Source organism: Sceloporus undulatus, chromosome 2 (genome assembly GCF_019175285.1).
Source record: "Sceloporus undulatus isolate JIND9_A2432 ecotype Alabama chromosome 2, SceUnd_v1.1, whole genome shotgun sequence".
Taxonomy (NCBI): domain Eukaryota; kingdom Metazoa; phylum Chordata; class Lepidosauria; order Squamata; family Phrynosomatidae; genus Sceloporus; species Sceloporus undulatus.
In genome coordinates this window covers 8,849,729-8,869,090 of record NC_056523.1, presented here as the reverse complement: position 1 = coordinate 8,869,090, position 19,362 = coordinate 8,849,729, and the positions used below count along the sequence as shown (strand labels likewise).

The 19,362-nt window shown below is 40.1% G+C and overlaps 1 protein-coding gene across 5 annotated transcripts; it reads right to left on the bottom strand.

Moving 5' to 3' along the window:
- Positions 1-319: 319 nt before the first annotated feature.
- LOC121921957 (zinc finger and SCAN domain-containing protein 23-like) lies at positions 320-19,218 on the bottom strand. 5 transcript variants are annotated; one of them, XM_042450749.1, is made up of 5 exons: positions 13,848-14,254; positions 8,494-9,437; positions 5,955-6,081; positions 2,822-3,366; positions 320-1,961 (listed from the first exon to the last, which is right to left on the bottom strand). In XM_042450749.1, the coding sequence occupies exons 2-5, from the start codon at positions 9,271-9,273 to the stop codon at positions 1,950-1,952; spliced, it is 1,464 nt and encodes a 487-aa protein (XP_042306683.1). In that variant the 5' UTR covers positions 9,274-9,437; positions 13,848-14,254; the 3' UTR covers positions 320-1,949. The 5 variants fall into 5 exon arrangements, with proteins under 5 accessions (XP_042306683.1, XP_042306680.1, XP_042306682.1 ...); XM_042450746.1 differs by lacking the exon at positions 13,848-14,254 and adding an exon at positions 19,181-19,218 and having other exon boundaries at positions 320-3,366; XM_042450748.1 differs by lacking the exon at positions 13,848-14,254 and adding an exon at positions 15,859-15,879 and having other exon boundaries at positions 320-3,366.
- Between the last annotated feature and the right edge of the window lie 144 nt (positions 19,219-19,362).

The window sequence follows — 19,362 nt, the reverse complement described above, 5'->3', positions numbered from 1 at the left end:
TAAAATCAAAGTTTGGTTGGTGTAACTTTCATACCAAGGTGTTTTTTAAACTATTGTTTTTAAAACTGTACAACTCCTTGAATCCTGGGCTGGAAGAAAGGTAAGATATAAATTAAATTTTAAAAAATCACTCAGTGCAGAGTCCTTACTTTATAGTACGCATGCATAAGATTGCACTAACATAGGCCTTCAATATAGAGATTTGCCACACTGCAGAAATATTGCAGATTGACACCACTTGAACGATCATGGCTCCATCCTGTGGGATCCTGGGATTTGTAGTTTGGCAAGGTATTCAGCCTGGTCTGGCAGAAAGCTCTGGTGTCTTGCCAAACTATAAATCCCAGGATTCTATTGGATACAGTCATGGCAATTAAAAGTGGTGTCATACTGCTTTTGCACACATACGCCCTACAGTCATACCACATGAGTAGAGTACAGGTAAATCAGTAGTCGAAACATAACTTTAAAATCCACTGTTTTCAACACAAAGCAACCCACGGTCTTTTGAACCAGTAATTTTTAATAATACAAACAGAATTCTTTACAAATATCCATGAAAAACCCATGGGACTTTTACACAAATAGAAAAAGGTTGTTCTTTTTTCCCAAGAGCAAACTTTATAAAACTATTTTTTTCCCAAAAAATAATCCAGGAATACTATAAACGTTTGACAAAGGTGTAAAAGATTCAAGAACCCCAACCACTCAACAAGATACCAAAAATTATCTTCCTTTGCTCATGCAAAGCAATACACCATTCAACACAGTTCTAATCTGTTTTCTAATGCGGACACTTGCTCAACTCAAAATCAGCAACAGATGGGATCTAGCCAAAACTTTCATTTGTAAAGAGCCGTTGGTGTGGAATAGGGAAAAGACGGCTTAAATCAGTATTTCCCACTGGGTGCTCCTCCAGGGTACGAGACCACATTTCCCAACATTTCAGCCAATGTGATGGGAGTCCCACAGACTCCTCAACTCCTTGGTCAGCTAAACTATATTTGGACAGTGTGTTAAAATTAGGCAGACAATAGCTCAACAAGCCATTGCTTGGTCAAAACATCTTTTTGTGGGACAAATGGAAAGAAGGATCTTCAACTCTTTTGGGAAATAACTCTTGGAAAAGACCTCTGAGACAGCGCTCAAGTCCTAAGAGAGGCAGGCTATTTGTGACCCCCCCCCCCAGATGACACTGGATTGTAACTCCCATCAACTGTAGCCAGCACAGCAAATAGTGATGGATTCTGGGAGTTACAACACTGTCCAAAGGGCCATGAGTTTGCCCAACAATAGATTAAAACATAGTGCAATAGTGTAGAGGAAAACACCACTTTTCATTTTTTTCCCAAAAAAGATTTCTAAATACAAAGTTAGCATAGCAAGACTTGGGCTGAGAGCTAAATGTCTCTTCTTCTTCAGAGTGGTTGTTTTGGTTATTTTACTTCCAAGATCCCAAGTGTGTTTGTTTGTTTTAACAAGTCATAAGAAATGGCATGTCCTTCCTCAACCTGAGATGATACACGCTACTCTTTCCACCCCAGGATTCTTCATTTTGTCCTACTGCTACAAGCAGATCAGACTTAAAACATGTAGATATGCCCTTTCACATTTATTTTTCTTACAAAAGAAGAGAATAATGATTCCCGGTCATTATTCAATGTCCCAACTCAAGAAAGTTTCATTTCTTTTTCCTTTCCTCGTCTTTTATCAATCTGAAAAGTTTAAGATGGTGCCAAAGGCCTTTAAAAAAAATCCCAGAAAGAAGTCAGAACAAGCTAACACAATTCTTGAAATATTCTCATATACTATTGAAAATCAAAATAAAATGTTACTGTAGACTTTACTATTATTATCTTGTCGATGGCATATTTGTTGCATTATTTTGTTATTTTTTTAATGTTTCTTTGTTTTGACTGATTTCCTTTGTTGAAGGATATGTGACTTTCTTATTCGTATGGCTGTAAGAAGCATGAATAAAAGTTTTATTTTTAAAAAATCCACATATATTATATAACTAAGCTTAATCCTAAATACTATATTTTGAAACCTCCTGAAAATTGCCCTGAGGGAAAAACTGGTGACAATAACTGTACTGAGCTGGGAACTTTCAAAACTGCCACAAAGAAGGCCAGGTGTGGGCAAAAGTGATTCCCTCAGATGTCTTTGACCTACAATTCCCATCAATCTGAGCCACCATAACCAACGGTCAGCGATAGTGGAAGCTGCTGTCCAAAAACATCTGGAGGAACACAAATTGCCCATACTGCCCTAAGGTCTCTTTCACACTGCACAGTTATAGCACTTTAACTGTCATGGCTCCATCTTACGGAATCCTGGGATTTCTAGTTTGGAGAGTTACACAGGATTCTATTCCAGAGGGTCTTAACACCTCACCACTGTCCAAACCTCAGGATTATGTAGGATGGAGTCATGGTAGGTAAAAGTGCATCAAAGTGATATAACTGTCTAAAAAGAAAAAGACCTTAATCACAGTAAAAGAAGCTTCACCTCCTGCAAATTCCATCTTCCAGTTATTGAATTCAAACATGGAGAGTTATTTTATTTTCATAAAGAATATGGGAACTCAACACAGCTATGTTTATGTGGGTAAAGCCTACCTGTTACAGACTGTAATGCAAATTTTGCTGTTGAATCTCAAAAAACCTTAAGCAAAAAGATTAAAAGGCAAAAGGAGACGTCCCCCCCATAAATGGGCACATTACATTAGATGCAATCAGGAATGCTATACTAGCCGCTACACACAGATAATGCTCCCATTATTTCCTCCCTCCACATCCCATCCGGATCACAGACTCGCTTTGCCTCTCATGTGTGTCTTCTCGTGTTGCACGCGTTGCCACTTGCGGTCAAAGCCTTCCCCGCAGAATGAGCACTCATGCAGCTTCTTCCCAGTGTGGATGCATTCGTGGCGGACCAGATCAGAGCGCCAGGTGAAGCCTTTCCCACAGAAGCAACACTCATAGCGTTTCTCCCCAGTGTGGCGCATCCGGTGCCGAGCAAAACTTGCGACCCCATGGAAATCTCGGCCACAATCCGGGCAATTTTTTATCTGATCCTTCGAAACCTCCGAGACGGAAGCAGGTTTCTCGCGTTTTGGCTTGACCTCAGAAGAAGGTGGAGAAGGAACAGCAGGAGGTGATGAGGGTGGTGTCTTGACCAGAGGCAAAGAACGACCTCTCCGCAGCCTTTCCGAACGGCGACATTCTGTGGTGTCCTCTGCTTTCTTCCAGTGGTAAGGGAGCACCTTATTTGCTCTTCCAGGGAACTTGGCCTTTAGCTTTGTATCCCCAAACTGGACCCACTGAACATAACCCCTCTTCTTCACACTAGCTTTTCTGTAACCTGTTGGGAGCGAAGACAACAATTTAATAAAGGAAAGTTCTTCACTATATAGAAATGATCCCTGGTTGAAAGAGACATGGTTCACATATAAAAAATTATTGAAATATCAGAACAGCAGGTTTAAAATCATTAGATGAGATCAGAAGTAACAATGTAATTGGTTTTTGCACAGACAATTAAGGGATATTTAATAGATACAAAGCTGGAGGGAATAGAGATATCTAATTCCGACTTGGAAAAACTCTTGATCTCGCGTTTTAAAAAAGGCGATAATATCAAAATTATATAAAAAAAAATCTTCTAGAATGGTATATGGAATCAGAATTGGTTAAAGAGAACATGATTAAGTGGTCTCAAAATCTAGGGTATCTAATCAATGGGAGACAACTTGGAATGGAAGGATAAAATATACGCCGTCTCAAGATTTAAGAGAGAGCTATTAGAAAACTTTAGGTGGTACCTGGCACCAGACAAAGTATGTAAAATTTATGGAAATTCCTCTAACAAATGTTGGAAACGTGTGGAGGAAAAGGGAACCCTTTTCCACATTTGGTGGTCTTGTAATACTGGGTGAAAATACACCATGCAATAAATGTAATTCTGCCAGGCAATATGGAATTTAACCCAAAAATGTTCTTGCTGAAAATCCTAGATCAAACGTGGGGGGGAAACATGGTAGAATTTTATACTACATTCAGGAGTATTAGTGGCGGCTAGAATAGTCTATGCAAGAGTATGGAAAAGTGAGCCAATACCTTCATTAGGGGATTGGCTGTTAAAGCTACTTGATGTTATAGAAATGGATAAATTGACAAAACTCATACAAAATCAGAAAAGTGAGAAATTCACAGAGGATTGAGATTTAGCAGTGAAACATTTAAGACAAGAACGGGAAATATACTGATGTTAGACCTACTGTGATAAATAATGTGAAGGAATATCTTAAAGAACATTGGTTTAGAATGCCCAGCTGTTATCAGTATTAGAATAATAATACATATAGTCATGAGATTGAACAAGAAAACTAGAATGAGAAAGTAGCCTAAATAAACAGATTAGCTATAAGAAGTGATAGTATAGAAATTCTTGGTCTATCACCAAGAAGACTGTGGATGAGGAAGTACTGTAATGACTTTGTTCAAGTTTGGTTAGTTTCTGTATTTTTTTCTTTTGTTTTTTATGTTATATGTCTATATTGTCTTCGTAGATTATTGTCAGGGAGATGAATGTGTGCTTTATGTTTTTTACGACTCTAAAAAGAAAGAAAACAAAAATTAAAAAGTAAATAGAAAAGCTCTCCTTTGCATGACTTTTTTTAAAAACCAAATTCTGAAATCACTTTCTCAAAAGGATGACTTTTATTTTTTTTTTAAAAGACAGGTTTAATTTTCTAAGGAGGCTTTTGATTTTTTGTACAATTAGTTTTTTCTTTTTTCTTCAAAGTCATAGGTTTTTGTTTTTCCTTTTTGAAAGATGGCTTTTTCAGAAAAAAACAACAACCACCTAATGGCTTTTTAAAAAAATGATTTTATTGAAAGAAAAAAGAAATTCTGTGTCAGCAAACAGATCAAACAATACACAGCATTTGGGTCAAACAACCAATAAATTTGGATTGTCATATTTACATGATTAAACATGGGAAAAGTTTATTAACATGTCAGTGTCCTTAGATTTGGATCCAAGGAGATGAGATGGTCAAGATTCAACACATCTTTCTAACATTCAGCATAAGAAGCTAAGGGTTTCAGCTGATGTACACTTGTTCCTCAACATTTGCGGAATTGAATTTTGTGGTTCTGATTATTCACAGATTTTATTAATATGTTCTTTCTAGGAATATCGAGGTCCTCCAGCGCAACTCAATGGTCAATTTTAACCAAAAGTCACACTGAAGGACCTAGAGAGAACACTTCACTAGGCATTTGTAGCTCCTCCAGCGCAATTCTATGGTCAATATCTGGCATATGTTGACCACAGAGTTGCACTGGAGGACCTAGAGATTCCTAGAGAGGCATTTTCTCAGGTAAAAACATGGCCCTAGCCCCAGCAAATGTGGAGGTACAAGTGTACATTAGTTTTATATAATCAATAAAGACTGGCCAATTCTCTTGGAATGTAGTCTTTTTCTTATAATTAATGCTTTTACTTTTGTTTAAAAAAAAAGACCTTACTATCTACTTTATTGGTATATGGCTGATGTCATTAAAGAACATTGTAAAATAAATTTTAAAAGATTACTCATTAATGGCTTTTTTTAAACGCCAGCTTTGTTTTTTAAAGGCTTTGATCTTAAAAGATGGCTTTTATTTTTAAAAATATTTTATTTTTTAAAAAGGGCTTTTTAAAACCAAAATATGACTTTTTTTAAAAAAAATGGTTCTTCTTAGTCATTAATTTTTAAAAGGTAAGTTAAAGGTCACCCAGTATGTTTCCATGGCCAAGTGAAGATTCAAACCCTGTTTTTGAGAATTATAGTCCAACGCTCAAACCACTATACCATGGTTGGCTCTCTAGAAAGCAAAACATTCACCTCTCTCAAGAAAAAGATGACTCATGAGCTAAAAATTCACCGGATAAAAGTTTCTTACCTGGAACAGCTTTAAGTGGAAAGGGGGACACCTCATCCACTGTCCTCTTTGCTTTGATCTGTGTCATCACACTTTCCAGATGGACTTCTTGTGTCTTGGGATGACTCAAAGCCGGCTCTTCTGTCTCCTGAAAAGAGTAAAACGACACACAGCTAAGGAAAGAGCAGTATGTTATGATGACAATAAATGCTGATTTCATAGACTCACAGCACTGGAAGGGATCAGAAAGGCCATCCAAACCAACCCCCTGCCACAAAGAAATACACAACTAAGGCACTCTCAAAGATGTCCATTCAACCTCTGTTTAAATATCTCCAAAGACAGAGACTCCATCATCCTCCAAGGCAGTTTGTTCCACCACCAAACAGTTCTTACTCTCTTTTTTTCTTGCAACTTTTCTTGAACCTCTTTTTCTTGCAAATTCAATCCATTTATTTGTGCCCCAGGATGCATCCGCACTGCAGAAGTCATCCAGTTGGAAGCCACTTTATGGTCCAATACTATGGGATTCTTGGAAGTGTAGCTTTGTAAAACATTTAGTCTTCTGTCAAAGAGCTCTTGTGCCACAACAAACTACAAATCCCAGCATTCTATAACACTGAGTCATGGCATGAGCGAGCAGCCAACTGCCCTGGCTCAGTGCTAGGGAATCCCGGGAGTTATCATTTATTGTGGTACTAGAGCTCTCTAATAGAGAAGGCTAAATGTCTCACAAAATTACAATTCCCAGAATCCCCTAGCACTGAGTCAGAGCAGTTAAAGCAGTCTCAGACTGGATTATTTCAGTGGTGTATTTTGGACTGAAATCCAAAATGCCTGGAGTGCCATAGTTTGCAAAGCACTGCTTTAGACCAACATATTTTGGCCAAGAGACAGTTGTTTTGCAAGGTTGGACTTGCTGGCCCATGAGGTCTCTTCCAGGTCTATGATTCTAAGGTCTACTCTTTACCCTTTTCTGCCAATCAGAGCAAGGCATTAGACCCGTTTGGTATAAGAATTCCACCTTGCTAAACTATAAATCCAATAGTTTCATAGAATGCAGCCATGGGCATTTCACTGTGAAGTGGGGAAAAATGATTGCCAGATTGGAAACTGGAGATCCCCGACAACTCCCATCAGCCCCATGTCCAAACCACACTGCAAAAATAATCCGGTTTGAGACTGCTTTAATTGCCCTTGCTCAGTGCTGGGGAATCCTGGGAATTGTATTTATTGTGGTAGCACCAGAGCTCTCTGACAGAGAAGGATCAATGTCTCACCAAACTACAGTTCCCAGAATTCCCTAGCATTGAGCCAGGGCAGTTAAAGCAGTCTCAAACTGGATTATTCCTGCAGTGTGGTTTGGACCCCAGCCACCATAACCAACAATGGGGGAAGGTGGAAGCTGCTGCCCCATATTTTCCAGTGGGCCACTGACATAAGGCTACAGTTGTGAGAGTGAGAACTGAGGAGGGCTCCTGTACCTTTAGGGGTTGAGCAGAAAAGGGGATTTCAGATGCAGTTGTTTGTGCAGCAAACACAACAACCAACCCCTGGTGAAACTTCCTACATAACCATTAAACTTGTACTACAAAAGCTCATGCTACCAATTTCTTTCTTTCAGTTAGTCTCAAAAGTGCTACAAGATCTCTCTACATTAAACTTAATAGTAATTCCAAAACTCAGGCTTTCCATGTTTTGGACTGCAGTTCCCAGAATCCCAGACTGCAGGTCCCAGAAGCCAAGATGGCTTCTGGGACCTGCAGTCCAAAACACCTGGAGGACCAGAGTTTGGGAATCATTGCATTCAAGGTACAGGAGTCCTCCCCAGTTCTCACTCTCACAACCATAGCCTTATGTCAGGGTAGATAAGCATGGCCCACCTGAAGATATGGGGCTGCAGTGTCCTCCATCCCTCATTGTGGCTGAGGATGATGGGAGTTGCAGGCCACAAACACACAGGCCCTAGTGTGCAGTGGTTAAACGCAGGCATAGCAGCCAAAACGCTGAGTTCGATCCTGCAGGGATCCAGGGTCCACTCAGCCTTCTAGCCTTTTGCAGATCTGTAAAAAAAATCTTTGGGGGGGGGAGTTAATTGGCTAACACATTGTACACACATCTCTCCATACATCTGCAGCTTTGACTTTTGCAGATTTGATTATTCATGGATTTTATTAATATGTACTCTCTAGGAATATCTACGTAGGTCTTCCAGTGCAACTCTATGGTCAACTTTAACCAAAAGTTGCAAGGAAGGACCTAGAGATTCCTAGAGAGAACACTCCACTAGGCATTTGTAGCTCCTCCAGCGCAATTCTATGATCAATGTCTGGCAGATGTTGACCATAGAGTTGCACTGGAAAATCTACACATTCCTACAAAGATGTTCTCTCAGGTACAAACATAGTGTTTTTGTTATTTGAGGTTTTTCCACATTCACGGGGGTCCTGTGCCCCAACCCCAGCGAATGTGGAGGGACAAGTCTAAACAACTTAGAGAGTCCTCAGCACTATTAAAATGGTATAGAAATATACGTGGTATTGCTATAAGTTCTTCTCACCATTGATTCTCCCTGTCTGGCAGCCTGCAGCTTTTGCAGAAAATCGTCCGCCAGGGCAACAGCCTGCCCGCAATTCTCCGGAAAGCGTTCTTTGACCCAGTTCTGCATTTCCTTCGGCAGGACATTGAGAAACTGCTCCAGGACGAGGGCCTCCAGGATCTGCTCCTTGGTGCTCTTCTCCGCATTCAGCCACTGGTGGCACAACTCCTGGAGCCGAGCGTGGACTTCGTGGGGGCCATTCGCCTCTTGGTAGCAAAAGCGGCGGAACTCCAGGTGCTTTCTTTCCCGGGCAGCCATCTCCCGCCGCAAAATGGCTGCCTTGACTTTCCAGAAGTCCTCCCTGTCTGGGGGCTCCAGGCTCAGGAAGGCCTTCTCCGCATCCTCATTGAGGGAGGGCAGGAGCCGGGTTGCCCACTCTTTTCTCGGCCAGCGGCAAGCCAGAGCCACTTGCTCAAAGGCAGCCAGGAAGGCTCGGGTGTTGGCCCACGGGGTTATCTGCTCCAGAAGCTGCTGCTCCTCCCAGACGGCACCTTCCAGAAAGTCCTGGAATTCCGTCTCCCAAAGAAGATGCAAACGTCCGTCCCCCTTGGGCGGAAGGGGTGCGCTCGGGTGTCCGTCCAAAGCTGGGATTGTGCCAAAGCCTTGGCGGGCATCTTCCATACTTGGCATTGCCTCAAAACTACGGCGTGCCTCCTCAGACTTGGAGCGTTTGACTCGTGCCAACGCACCGCGCACCTTGGAACCTAAGCTTTTCTTCCTCCGTCGCAAAATGGTGGCCATTTTTCACTTGTCCAGCAAGGGCAGCTTCGACTGCCTCTGCACTTATGCCTTTGTGGTTCCACTCACTGCAAAACAAGACCTTGGAAAGGGATACTGTTGGAAGGCCACCTTCTGGAAAAGGCCTGAGGGGGCCTCAGACAACTCAAAAATGAAGGTGCTTCCTCCTGAAAGGAAAAAGAGATCAAAATAAGAAGGCGTGGCAAAACCCAAACCAATATATATCCAGCCTCCAGGTTTTACATGTGCTAGGTTCCCATTGGACCCAACCTAGCTCAAGAAGAAAGTGTGTTTGGTTTTTGCAGTCTTCTCTTGTTGCAGCTACCAAAACAGTGTTTGATTTCTGCAAAGTCTTCTCTTGGTGCAGCTACCAAAACAGTGTGTTTGCTTTTGGTGCAGGTACCAAAGTGATGTTTGGTTTTTGCAAAGCCCCCCTAGTTGCAGCCCCCAAAGCACTGTGTTTGCAAAAAGTCTTCTCTTGTTGCAGCTACCAAAGCACTGTGTTTGGTGTTTGCAAAGCAACATGTGAAAACCAGAAGAGAGGGCATGCATGCTTCCTTTTGCTTCAAATTAAAATGGAAGTGTATTGCCTCTTCAGAGTCAGTGTGGTGTAATGGTTTGAGTGTTAAGACTATGACTCTGGAGACCAGGGTTCAATTCCCAGTTCAGCCACAAAACCCAATGGGTGATGTTAGGCAAGTCACACTCTCTCAGCCACAGAGGAAGGCAATGGCAAACCTCCTCTGAACAATTCTTGCCAAGAAAATCCCTAGGACTGACCTAGGCACACCTTTAGGTTTGCCACTGCCTTCCTTTCCCTGAAGCTGAGAGAGTGTGACTCGGCCAAAGTCACCCACTGGATTTCATGGGCAAGTTGGGACTTGAATCCTGGTCTCCAGAGCCCAACACTCAAACTACTACACCACACTAGCTCTCAAAGAGTCTTAAAGGCTCCCTAAACTACCGTATAAATTTCAGAATTCCATAGAATGCTATGATTCTATGCAGCCATAGCAGTGAAAGTGAGATCAAATTGCTATAATGGTGAAAGAATGATAATTGACCATTTTTTATTTATTATTTATTTATTATGGCATTTATACCCCGCCCTTCAGCCCTAATGGCTATCAGAGCGGCTTATTTTAATAGGTTGCAACAAGGGAAACAGATAGTTTTAAAATAAAAAATATGTTTTCCCCCCAAATGCAGGCTTCATACTACTTCTGCAGAAATAAGGTTGTTTGACACCATTTTAACTTCCATAGCTCAGGGCTATGGCATTCTGGGATTTGTGATTTGGTGAGGCACCAGAGCTGTCTGATAAGGAAGGCTAGATAATTCCCAAAATTGCAAAACACAGAATACCATAACCTTGAACCATGGCAGTTAAAATGGTGTCAAACTGCTTTAATTCCGCAGTGTGGCAGCAGCCTCAGAGGATCCAGGGCCAGATATATTATAACTGGACTCACTACAGTGGCCCGGCTTTCAAGTAAAATGGAAAAACCAGGAGCAAATTAAATTTCAGAGAGGTTCGGTGTATGGACAAAGCCTATTGCTGTGTCCACACTGCAGAAAATAATCCAGTTTGATACCACTTTAACTGCCATGGCTCCATGCTATGGGACTTTGGGACTTGCAGTAGCCTTTTCGGTCAGAGCGCTCTGGTGCCACGACAAACTGTGATTCTCAGAATTCCATAGCACTGAGCCATGGCAGTTAAAGTGGTCTCAAACTGGATTATTTTTTGCAGCCAAAAAGTGGGAATGTCAATATTAAACGAATATTGTCACCTGTGACCATTCACTTTTCTATTATTGTTGCTGTTGCGTGACTACAAGTCATTTCCGAGTTATGGCGACCCTAAGGCAATTCTGGTCCAAAACACACTGCAGAAATAATCCAACAATCACTTTTCCTGCCCTGATTTAATGCTAGGGAATTCTGCAAACTGTAGTTTTGGGCAACATTAGCCTTCTCTCTCAGAAAGCTCTGGTGCCATAATAAACTACAGTTCCTAGGATTTCCCCAGCACTGAGCCAGGGCAGTTAAAGCAGTCTCAAACTGGTTTATTCCTGCAGTGAGTTTTGGACCTGAGTTGAAAGTGGAAAAGGAATTTATCCTATTCCTCCATAATAGCTTTTGCTATCTTGACCACACTTGGCCCCACATGTTATGGTTTTAATCTATGTACTGTATTCAAACCAGTCTGGCATAGTGGTTTGAATGTTGGACAATGACTCTGGAGGCTAGAGTTCGAATCCCCACTCAACCATGGAAAGCCACTGGGTGACCTTCGTCAAGCCACACTCTCTCAGCCTCGGGAAGGCAATGGCAAACCTGCTCTGAACAAATCTTGCCAAGAAAACCCCAGGATAGGGTCGCCATAAGTCAGAAACGTCTTGAAAAAATCAGAGGTATTGGCTGTACTGGGAGAAAGGTAAATATAAATAAAATGTAATATATAAACATGTAAGCCTGCATTACATATAAATAACATAATATATAAATGTATGTAATGCCTGAATTGGTAGAAAGGTGGATATAAAATAATGTAATACATAAATATATGTAATGCCTGCATTGGATATAAACAACATAATATATGAATATATGAATATATATAATTCCTGTATTGGGAGAAAGGTGGATATAAATCTTAATATATAAATACATGTAATGTCTGTATTTGATATAAATATAATAAATAAATATATGTAATGCCTATACTGGATATAAATAACATAAATATAAGCAATGCCTGTATTGGATATAAATATCGTAATATATAAATATATGCAATGCCTGTACTGGAAGAAAGGTTGATATAAATAATGTAATATAGAAATATATGTACAGTAATGCCTGTATTGGGAGAAAGGTAGATATACTGTAAATAAAATGAATAAAATCAAGGGGGACCAAAGTGCTATAAATCCCAGGCCAAGATCACATTCCCACCAGTCTTCACAATAAAGGGATGTATTGTCCATCAGAAGATTTAGGATTGTTCCTTGCCTTCCAGGCAAAGAGGCACCTTACCATTTCCAAAGAAGATCTAGATATAAAAGTACAAGCAAAGGCTCTCTTTTGTCTCCCGAAATCTACCCCAGGCTGTGTTCATTGTCCCAAACTCAAGAGATAATTTTCCACCCCATGAGTTGAAGAAATGATTTTTGCAACACATTTTAGCAAATCCTTTGGGGAGATTTGGGACCTGGGGTTAAGGTAATCACAGCTATACTGTTGTTGTTGTTGTTAAGTCACACACTCTCAACCTCAGAGGAAGGCAATGGCAAACCCCCAGAAATGACCTGAAGGCACACAACCACAACCACCCACAAATGGTGTTCCTTAACTAGACCCTTGCATCCTTAATAGTCTTCTGATACAGCCAATGGTTTTTATCTAAGAACAAATGTTTAATCTGTATTTTTGTTTTAAAACCTAAATTGCAAACTTTAATGCTTTTGTATTGCTTTTAAACTGTGTTGTTTTAAATTGTATTGTATTGTGGGAATCTTGTATTATTTAAAGTTTAAGGTTTGTATTTTTAACATATTCCATTTTAATTTATAACTCCTTTAACTTTTTAAATGGTTTACTTTTTTAAAAAAATTCATATGTATTCATTTTAAATGTTGTACTGTTTCTAAACTGTATTGTGGGAATGTTGTGCTATTGAAATGTAAGGTTTGTATTTTTTCTTTAATTCATAACAGTTTTAACTTTTAAAATGGTTTGCCTTTTTAAGAGTTTATATTTATACTTTTTACATGCTGTACTGTTTTTAAATTGTATTGTTTTAAACTATATTGTGGGAATGTTGTGCTATTGAAAGTTTAAGGTTTGTATTTTTAACATATTCCATTTTAATTCATAACTGTTTTAACTTTTTAAATGTTTCAATGGATTTTTAAAAAAATATTTATACATTTTAATATTGTACTGTTTTTAAACTGTATTGTTTTAAATCTGCTGTCTGCTGCTTTGAGTCTCTATATTGGGAGAAAGGTGGGATATAAGAAAAGAAAAATAATTTTAGAAATAATAATGCCCAGCAGAATTGCTACAAATCCTGGGAAATCGTTTGGGAAACACTGAACCTGACCTCTACCAAGATGGTGCCCAAACTTTGTTCCTCCATGTGCTTTGGATTGCAGCTCCCAGAACTCCTGAATATTGGCCAAACTGCCTGGAACTTTTGGGAACTGAAGTCCCAAACATCTGGAAGACCAAAGTTGGGAACCACTGAAACTAGACTAGTACACTGGTTCCCAAATTTTGATCCAAAACGTTGGGAGTTCTTGGACTGCAGCTCCCAGAACTCCTGATTGTTGTCCAAACTGCCTAGCTAGCAATTCACATAGTAAAATCACTTAATAAATCCTCCCTGTGCAGGGGCACTGTATCTGTGGGGACCCAAAGCAAACCCAAAATAATATTTCCTCCCTCCTCTCTCATTCAAGAACTTCCAAAAAGGGTTTAGCTGACCTACTCTTGCAAGAAGGAGACACTTGTACAGCATCCATGTGTGTTCATGTATGTTCACACACAAACACACCCTCCAAACTCACCTCTTCTCCCAGCCAGATGTGCTCCAGATGTGCTCCAGACACCCATAAGACCTGCAGCTGGCTTTGCAAAAGGAATAAATCTGAGCTAAAACAGGGAGGAGCCTTTTCTTTGCAGGGCAGGCTGACCAATCCTCCTCCTCTTTTTCCAAGGGACAGAGCAAACTGGAAGCTTTTGCTTTCAGTCTTTGCAGGATCTTTTTTCTCATTCTTCTGGTTCATGTTCCTTATTGCACCCCTCACCTGGGAAGGCCTGGCTGTGACCTCTGGGCAACCATTGGGAGTGATCAGGAGTCAATTCCCATCACAATGGGCCTAAAGAGGGGTGTTAAAGGCTTTGGGAAATTGGTCTGATAGGCCTCAGCAGGCTTGAAAGCATTGGCCATTAGGCTGGCATTCAACAGGGGAAGCTCAGCCTCTGCACTCTCAAGGCAGTTTCAGTTTGAAGCACATGAGGCTGTTTGTTCAAGGGGCAAGAATGCAACATTTCCATATTTATTTTATGTGTGTGTGTGTATACACTGTATGTATATATATATATGTATATTCACACCACTTTCATTCTCTCTCTCTCTCCCACTCTCTCTCTCTATATATATATGTATAGTTATTCACACCACTCACATATAAATGAATATATATACAGTATATTTATTCACACCACTCATACATATGAATATATGTATATATTCACATCACTCTCATATATATATATATATATATATATATCACCATTCTGATACATACAAATATATATATATATATATATATATATATACACTTATAACACTCATATACAGTATAATATTCTCACCACTCCCATACAAATCAAACCACTGTCATGCATACAAATAAACATCAAGATATCAAGATCTGCATCAAACAGAACACAGCATAACAAATCATTTACATCAATATTAAAACAATACGCTACTTCCTATTCATATCAGTTCTATTTATGGTACTATCACTTCTTTTTACTTACTGTATAAATTAGCATGTTATCCAGTTCCATCTATGGCCTCACAATATATACAGTACATATTTTACCGATAAAGTCTACGGTTTTTATTTAAGGTATTTGGCCTAGCTTCACCTTGAGATTTTTAACCTTAATAAATACCATTCTTGATTCTAGATCTTCTTCAAAGATAACCTGATATCAAATATTCTATCAGTTGTGACCAGTCCTTCTCAAATTTATCAGCAGACTTATCTCTAAGGAGTTAACTTATCATTGTCCATATAGTCTTGTAACTTCCATAGCCATTCTGACATGTATGGTGAATTTTCATACATATATATATATATATATTTGCATAAACTCTTCTTGCTGCTGTAAGCATATAAAATAATAATTTTCCATAATTTTCCCCACTTATCTTCTATCATGCCTAATAAAAATATTTTTGGACATTTGATCTATTTTAATTTACAAGATTTCTGATATTAATTTGTGTATCTGGGACCAATCTTTTTTGGCTTTTGGACACAGCCAGATTTAGATTGTAAGCCTGAGGGCAGGGAACCGTCCAATTAATAAGATTGTATGTACAGCGCTGTGTAAATTTACAGCGCTTTATAAATAAAGGTTAATAATAATAATAATAATAACAGCCACCACATATGCAGAAAAGTGCCTTTTTTCTTTTGAACATTTCCAGTAAGTATTTTTTGCCTCCTTGTACATTTTACACAATTTGCTTGGTGTTAAATACCACCTAAACTGAATTTTATAAAAATTATCCTTTAAATCCATGCAGAGTGTATATTTTAGGACATTGTAGACTCTTTGGCCTAAATCCAATGCTTGGCCCAACTAGAGTTATTCTGATGAATCTAGACAACATGTCCAAGGGTAACCATGTTGGCTATATAGCAAAGTACAATAACATCCAAAATCCACAAAACAGTGACATCTTTATGGGACCAACCAAAATGCACAAAATAAATGTTGCAAGCTTTTGAAACTCCACTGGCTTTTTCATCAGACAAAGTTGTAATAAAATCATACAGGAGAAAATATGACAATGTCAGTCACAAGCCTGCATTTTTAGGATGTTGCTGTTCCCATTTCAGGTGTCATTGGAGGACCAAATCATGTAGGCCAGACTCTCCTCCATCCAGCCATATGGGTTTGTTGTTTTGTGTGCCTTCAAGTCATTTCCAACTTAGGGCAACCCTAAGGTGACCCTATCATGGGGTTTTCTTGGCAAGATTTGTTCAGAGGAGGTTTAGGGGGTGGAATTTAACATCCATTTGAAAAACAAAGAGAGGCTTCTCTTGAGAAAGCTTGCAACATGTCATTTGTGCATTTTGGTCAGCTAATCAAGCTATCACAGCTTTGTGGATTTTTGGATGTTATTGTACTCCTCAAGATAGGAGTGACAGAAAACATCATGACGAAGAAGCCAGTGGAGTTTTGAAAGCTTGCAACATGTCTTTTGTGCATTTTGGTTGGCCAATAAAGAAAGGTATCGCTGTTGTGTGGATTTTGGATGTTGTTGTACACAGGAGTGACAGGACATTGTAGACTCCCTCTTTATGGGATAAATCCAGTGCTCAGTCCAAATGGAGTAAATCTGTTGAATCCGTGGAATAGATTTCCCACCAAATCACCTTTGAGTTAGCACAGAGGTTTGAATATTGGACTGTGACTCATCTGGAGACCAAGGTTTGAGTGCCAGCTTGGGCATGAAACCGACTGAGTTACCTTGGACAAGTCACACTCTCTCAGCCTCAGGGGAAGAAGGCAATGACAAACCCTCCTCTAAACACATCTGCCAAGAAAACCCCAGAATATGGCTGCCTAAGGGTCATCATACATTGGAAATGACGTGACATAACAACAAAAAGCCTATGAATGAGAGATATCTCCATCATGAACCCCAGTTATCAATATCCTGGTCAGGTCTTGCAAACTCAGAGTTGTGGCTTCCTCTATTGGATCAACCCATCTGGAAAACAGATCTTCCTCTTTTCCTACTGCCTTCCACTTCACAAAGTATTTTTGTCTCTTCTCTTGTGAGTGATGTTGTCTCAAGATATGCCCTAAGTATGATGGCCTCTGTTTCATTGTCTTGGCTTTTTAGTATATCCTCCAACTGTCTTGCTTTGGCAGGAACAGTCCCCAATAATCCACTCTTTTCTCACTCTTAGAATGATAGGGTATCTTGGAGTGTACCTAAAATAATGACATCCTTAAAATAATTACACCCTATATGTAAGTGCTGCAACTCCATCCTATGGAATCCCAGGATCTGTAGTTTTACAGAGTCTTTAGCTTTCTGTGCCAGAGTGCTGGTGCCTCACAAATCTACAGAACCCAGGATTCTATAGGATGGAGCCACAGCAATTATTTCTACACTGTAGATGCACCCTCCTTACTCTCAGACCCATTAAGCTTTATTTTTGGCAGCTCATGGCATTTGTAGAACTTTCTTCCTCCATCACATATCCACTGAGTTGGTTTTCTTCTCAGTTTGCTTTACTGTCCTATTTTCACACCCCTACATAGAAATCACAAATACTATGGCTTGGATGATTTTACCTTAGTATTTAATTATACATGTTTACACCAGTGAATCTTATCATAGCTACCTTTCCAAGTCTGAATTCTTCTTCTTGACTACAATTGCTGCTAACAGCTGAGCCAACATAGATGTTATCTTGTCCATAAGTCTTGTTGTTGTAATTGTTGTGTGCCTTACCAGTTTTTACTTATGGTGACCCTAAAGTGAATCTACCATGTTTTTTTTCTTGGCAAGATTTGTCCAGAGGAGGTTTGCCATTGCCATCTTCTGAGGCTGAGAGAGTGTGACTTGCCCAAGTTCACCTAGTGAGTTTAATGTCTGAGCTGTGAATCGAACCATACTGTTCATGGTTTGCAGTAAATGCAAGGAGCGTAAGCTTATCATAACAGCCAGTCTGGTATGGTGGTAAAGAGCCTTTTTTTTTAAATAACTGCAACCTCCCTTATCCTCATTACAATAGATCATGCTAGTGAGGGATTTGGGGAGTAGCATGGTGTAGTGGTTTGAACGTTGGACTATGACTCTGGAGAGTGGGGTTTGAGTCCTGCTGAGCTATTATACCCTACTGGGTGACCTTGGGCAAGTCACACTCTCTCAGCTTCAGTGGGTGGCAATGGCAAGAACCCCCTTTGAAGAACTGTGTCAAGAAAACCCCATTAGAGATTCGCATAGGGTCGCTATAAGTCAGAAACGACTTGAAGGCACACAACAACAACACCCAACTGTCCCCATTTGTCAGGGACTGCACCAGATAATCCTCTGATGTCCCACTTTTCAGCTGCTGTTAAGATGTCCCAGTTCCTCTCCACTCTTCCCCCTTTGTCCCCAGATTATTTCCATTGCTGCAAGCTGAGTACACAGTGCAAAAGTACTTCATTTACTCAGGAGAAGAGAGAGGAAGGGGCAGAGTCCTGGCCTTTCCAGAAGGCTCAGACAAAAGCAAATATCTGCAGTTGGTACGGCTTGTTCAGTTTTGATTATTTTGTCTAGCAGTAGCTAGTTTGTCCTAGCTTGTCTACCCTTCCTCATTAATAACATTTGCCATCTTGACTACACATTGAGGTTGCTTGGCCACAAATAACCTGGTCATCATCTGTGAAATGTCGGAGAGTATGGAGTAGTATCCAGTAAGCTTATTTCTTGAAGGTCTGTTGCTAGCTTTGAAACTTGGGAGACACCATGTTGTTGTTGTTGTTGTTGCTGCTGTTGTGTTCCATCAAGTAATTTCTGACTTATGGTGACCCTAAAGCAACTGTATCCTGGGATTTGTTGGCAAGATTTGTGCAGAGGAGGTTTGCCATGACCTCCCCCTGAGGCTGAGCAGGTGTGACAGTGGCAGGGACGGAGAATCCAACCCTGATCTCCAGAGTTGTAGTCCTACACTAAAACCATTACACCACGCTGGCTCTAATATACTCTAAGTATAATATACTTAATATACAATAATATAATATAGAATCCTAGAGTTGGAAGAGACCCCAAGGGCCATCCAGTCCAACCCCCTTCTGCCATGCAGGAAATGTAATCAAAGCATCCCGGACAGATGGCCATCCAGCCTCTGCTTAAAGACCTCCAAGGAAGGAGACTCGACTCCACTACACTCCGAGGAAGGAGTGTGTTCCACTGCCGAACTGCCCTTACTGTCAGGACTCAGGAAGTTCCTCCTAATGTTGAGCTGGAATCTCTTTTCCTGGAGCTTGCATCCATTGTTCTCGGTCTTGTTCTCTGGAGCAGCAGAAACCAATTTTGCTCCCTCCTCAATGTGACATCCCTTCAAGTATTTAAACAGGGCTATCATATCACCTCTTAACCTTCTCTTCTCCAGACTAAACATCCCCAGCTCCCTGAGTCGTTCCGAATTGTGAAGCCCAGAACTGGAGACAGTTGAGGCCTAAACTTCTGGTAAATATACAGCTGGTAAAGGAAGTATATAATTACAGTACTTCCTTTACCAGCTGTATATTCCTTTAATCCTGACAATTTTA

Bases quoted from the DNA above. Each gene is read 5' to 3' on its own strand.
- LOC121921957 (XM_042450746.1), bottom strand. From the start codon at position 9,273: ATGGCCACCATTTTGCGACGGAGGAAGAAAAGCTTAGGTTCCAAGGTG. The intron at 6,082-8,493 runs GTGAGAAGAACT...TACTCTTTTCAG, and splicing joins CCAGACAGGGAGAATCAATG to GAGACAGAAGAGCCGGCTTT. The intron at 3,367-5,954 runs GTAAGAAACTTT...CGCTCCCAACAG, and splicing joins TCCACTTAAAGCTGTTCCAG to GTTACAGAAAAGCTAGTGTG.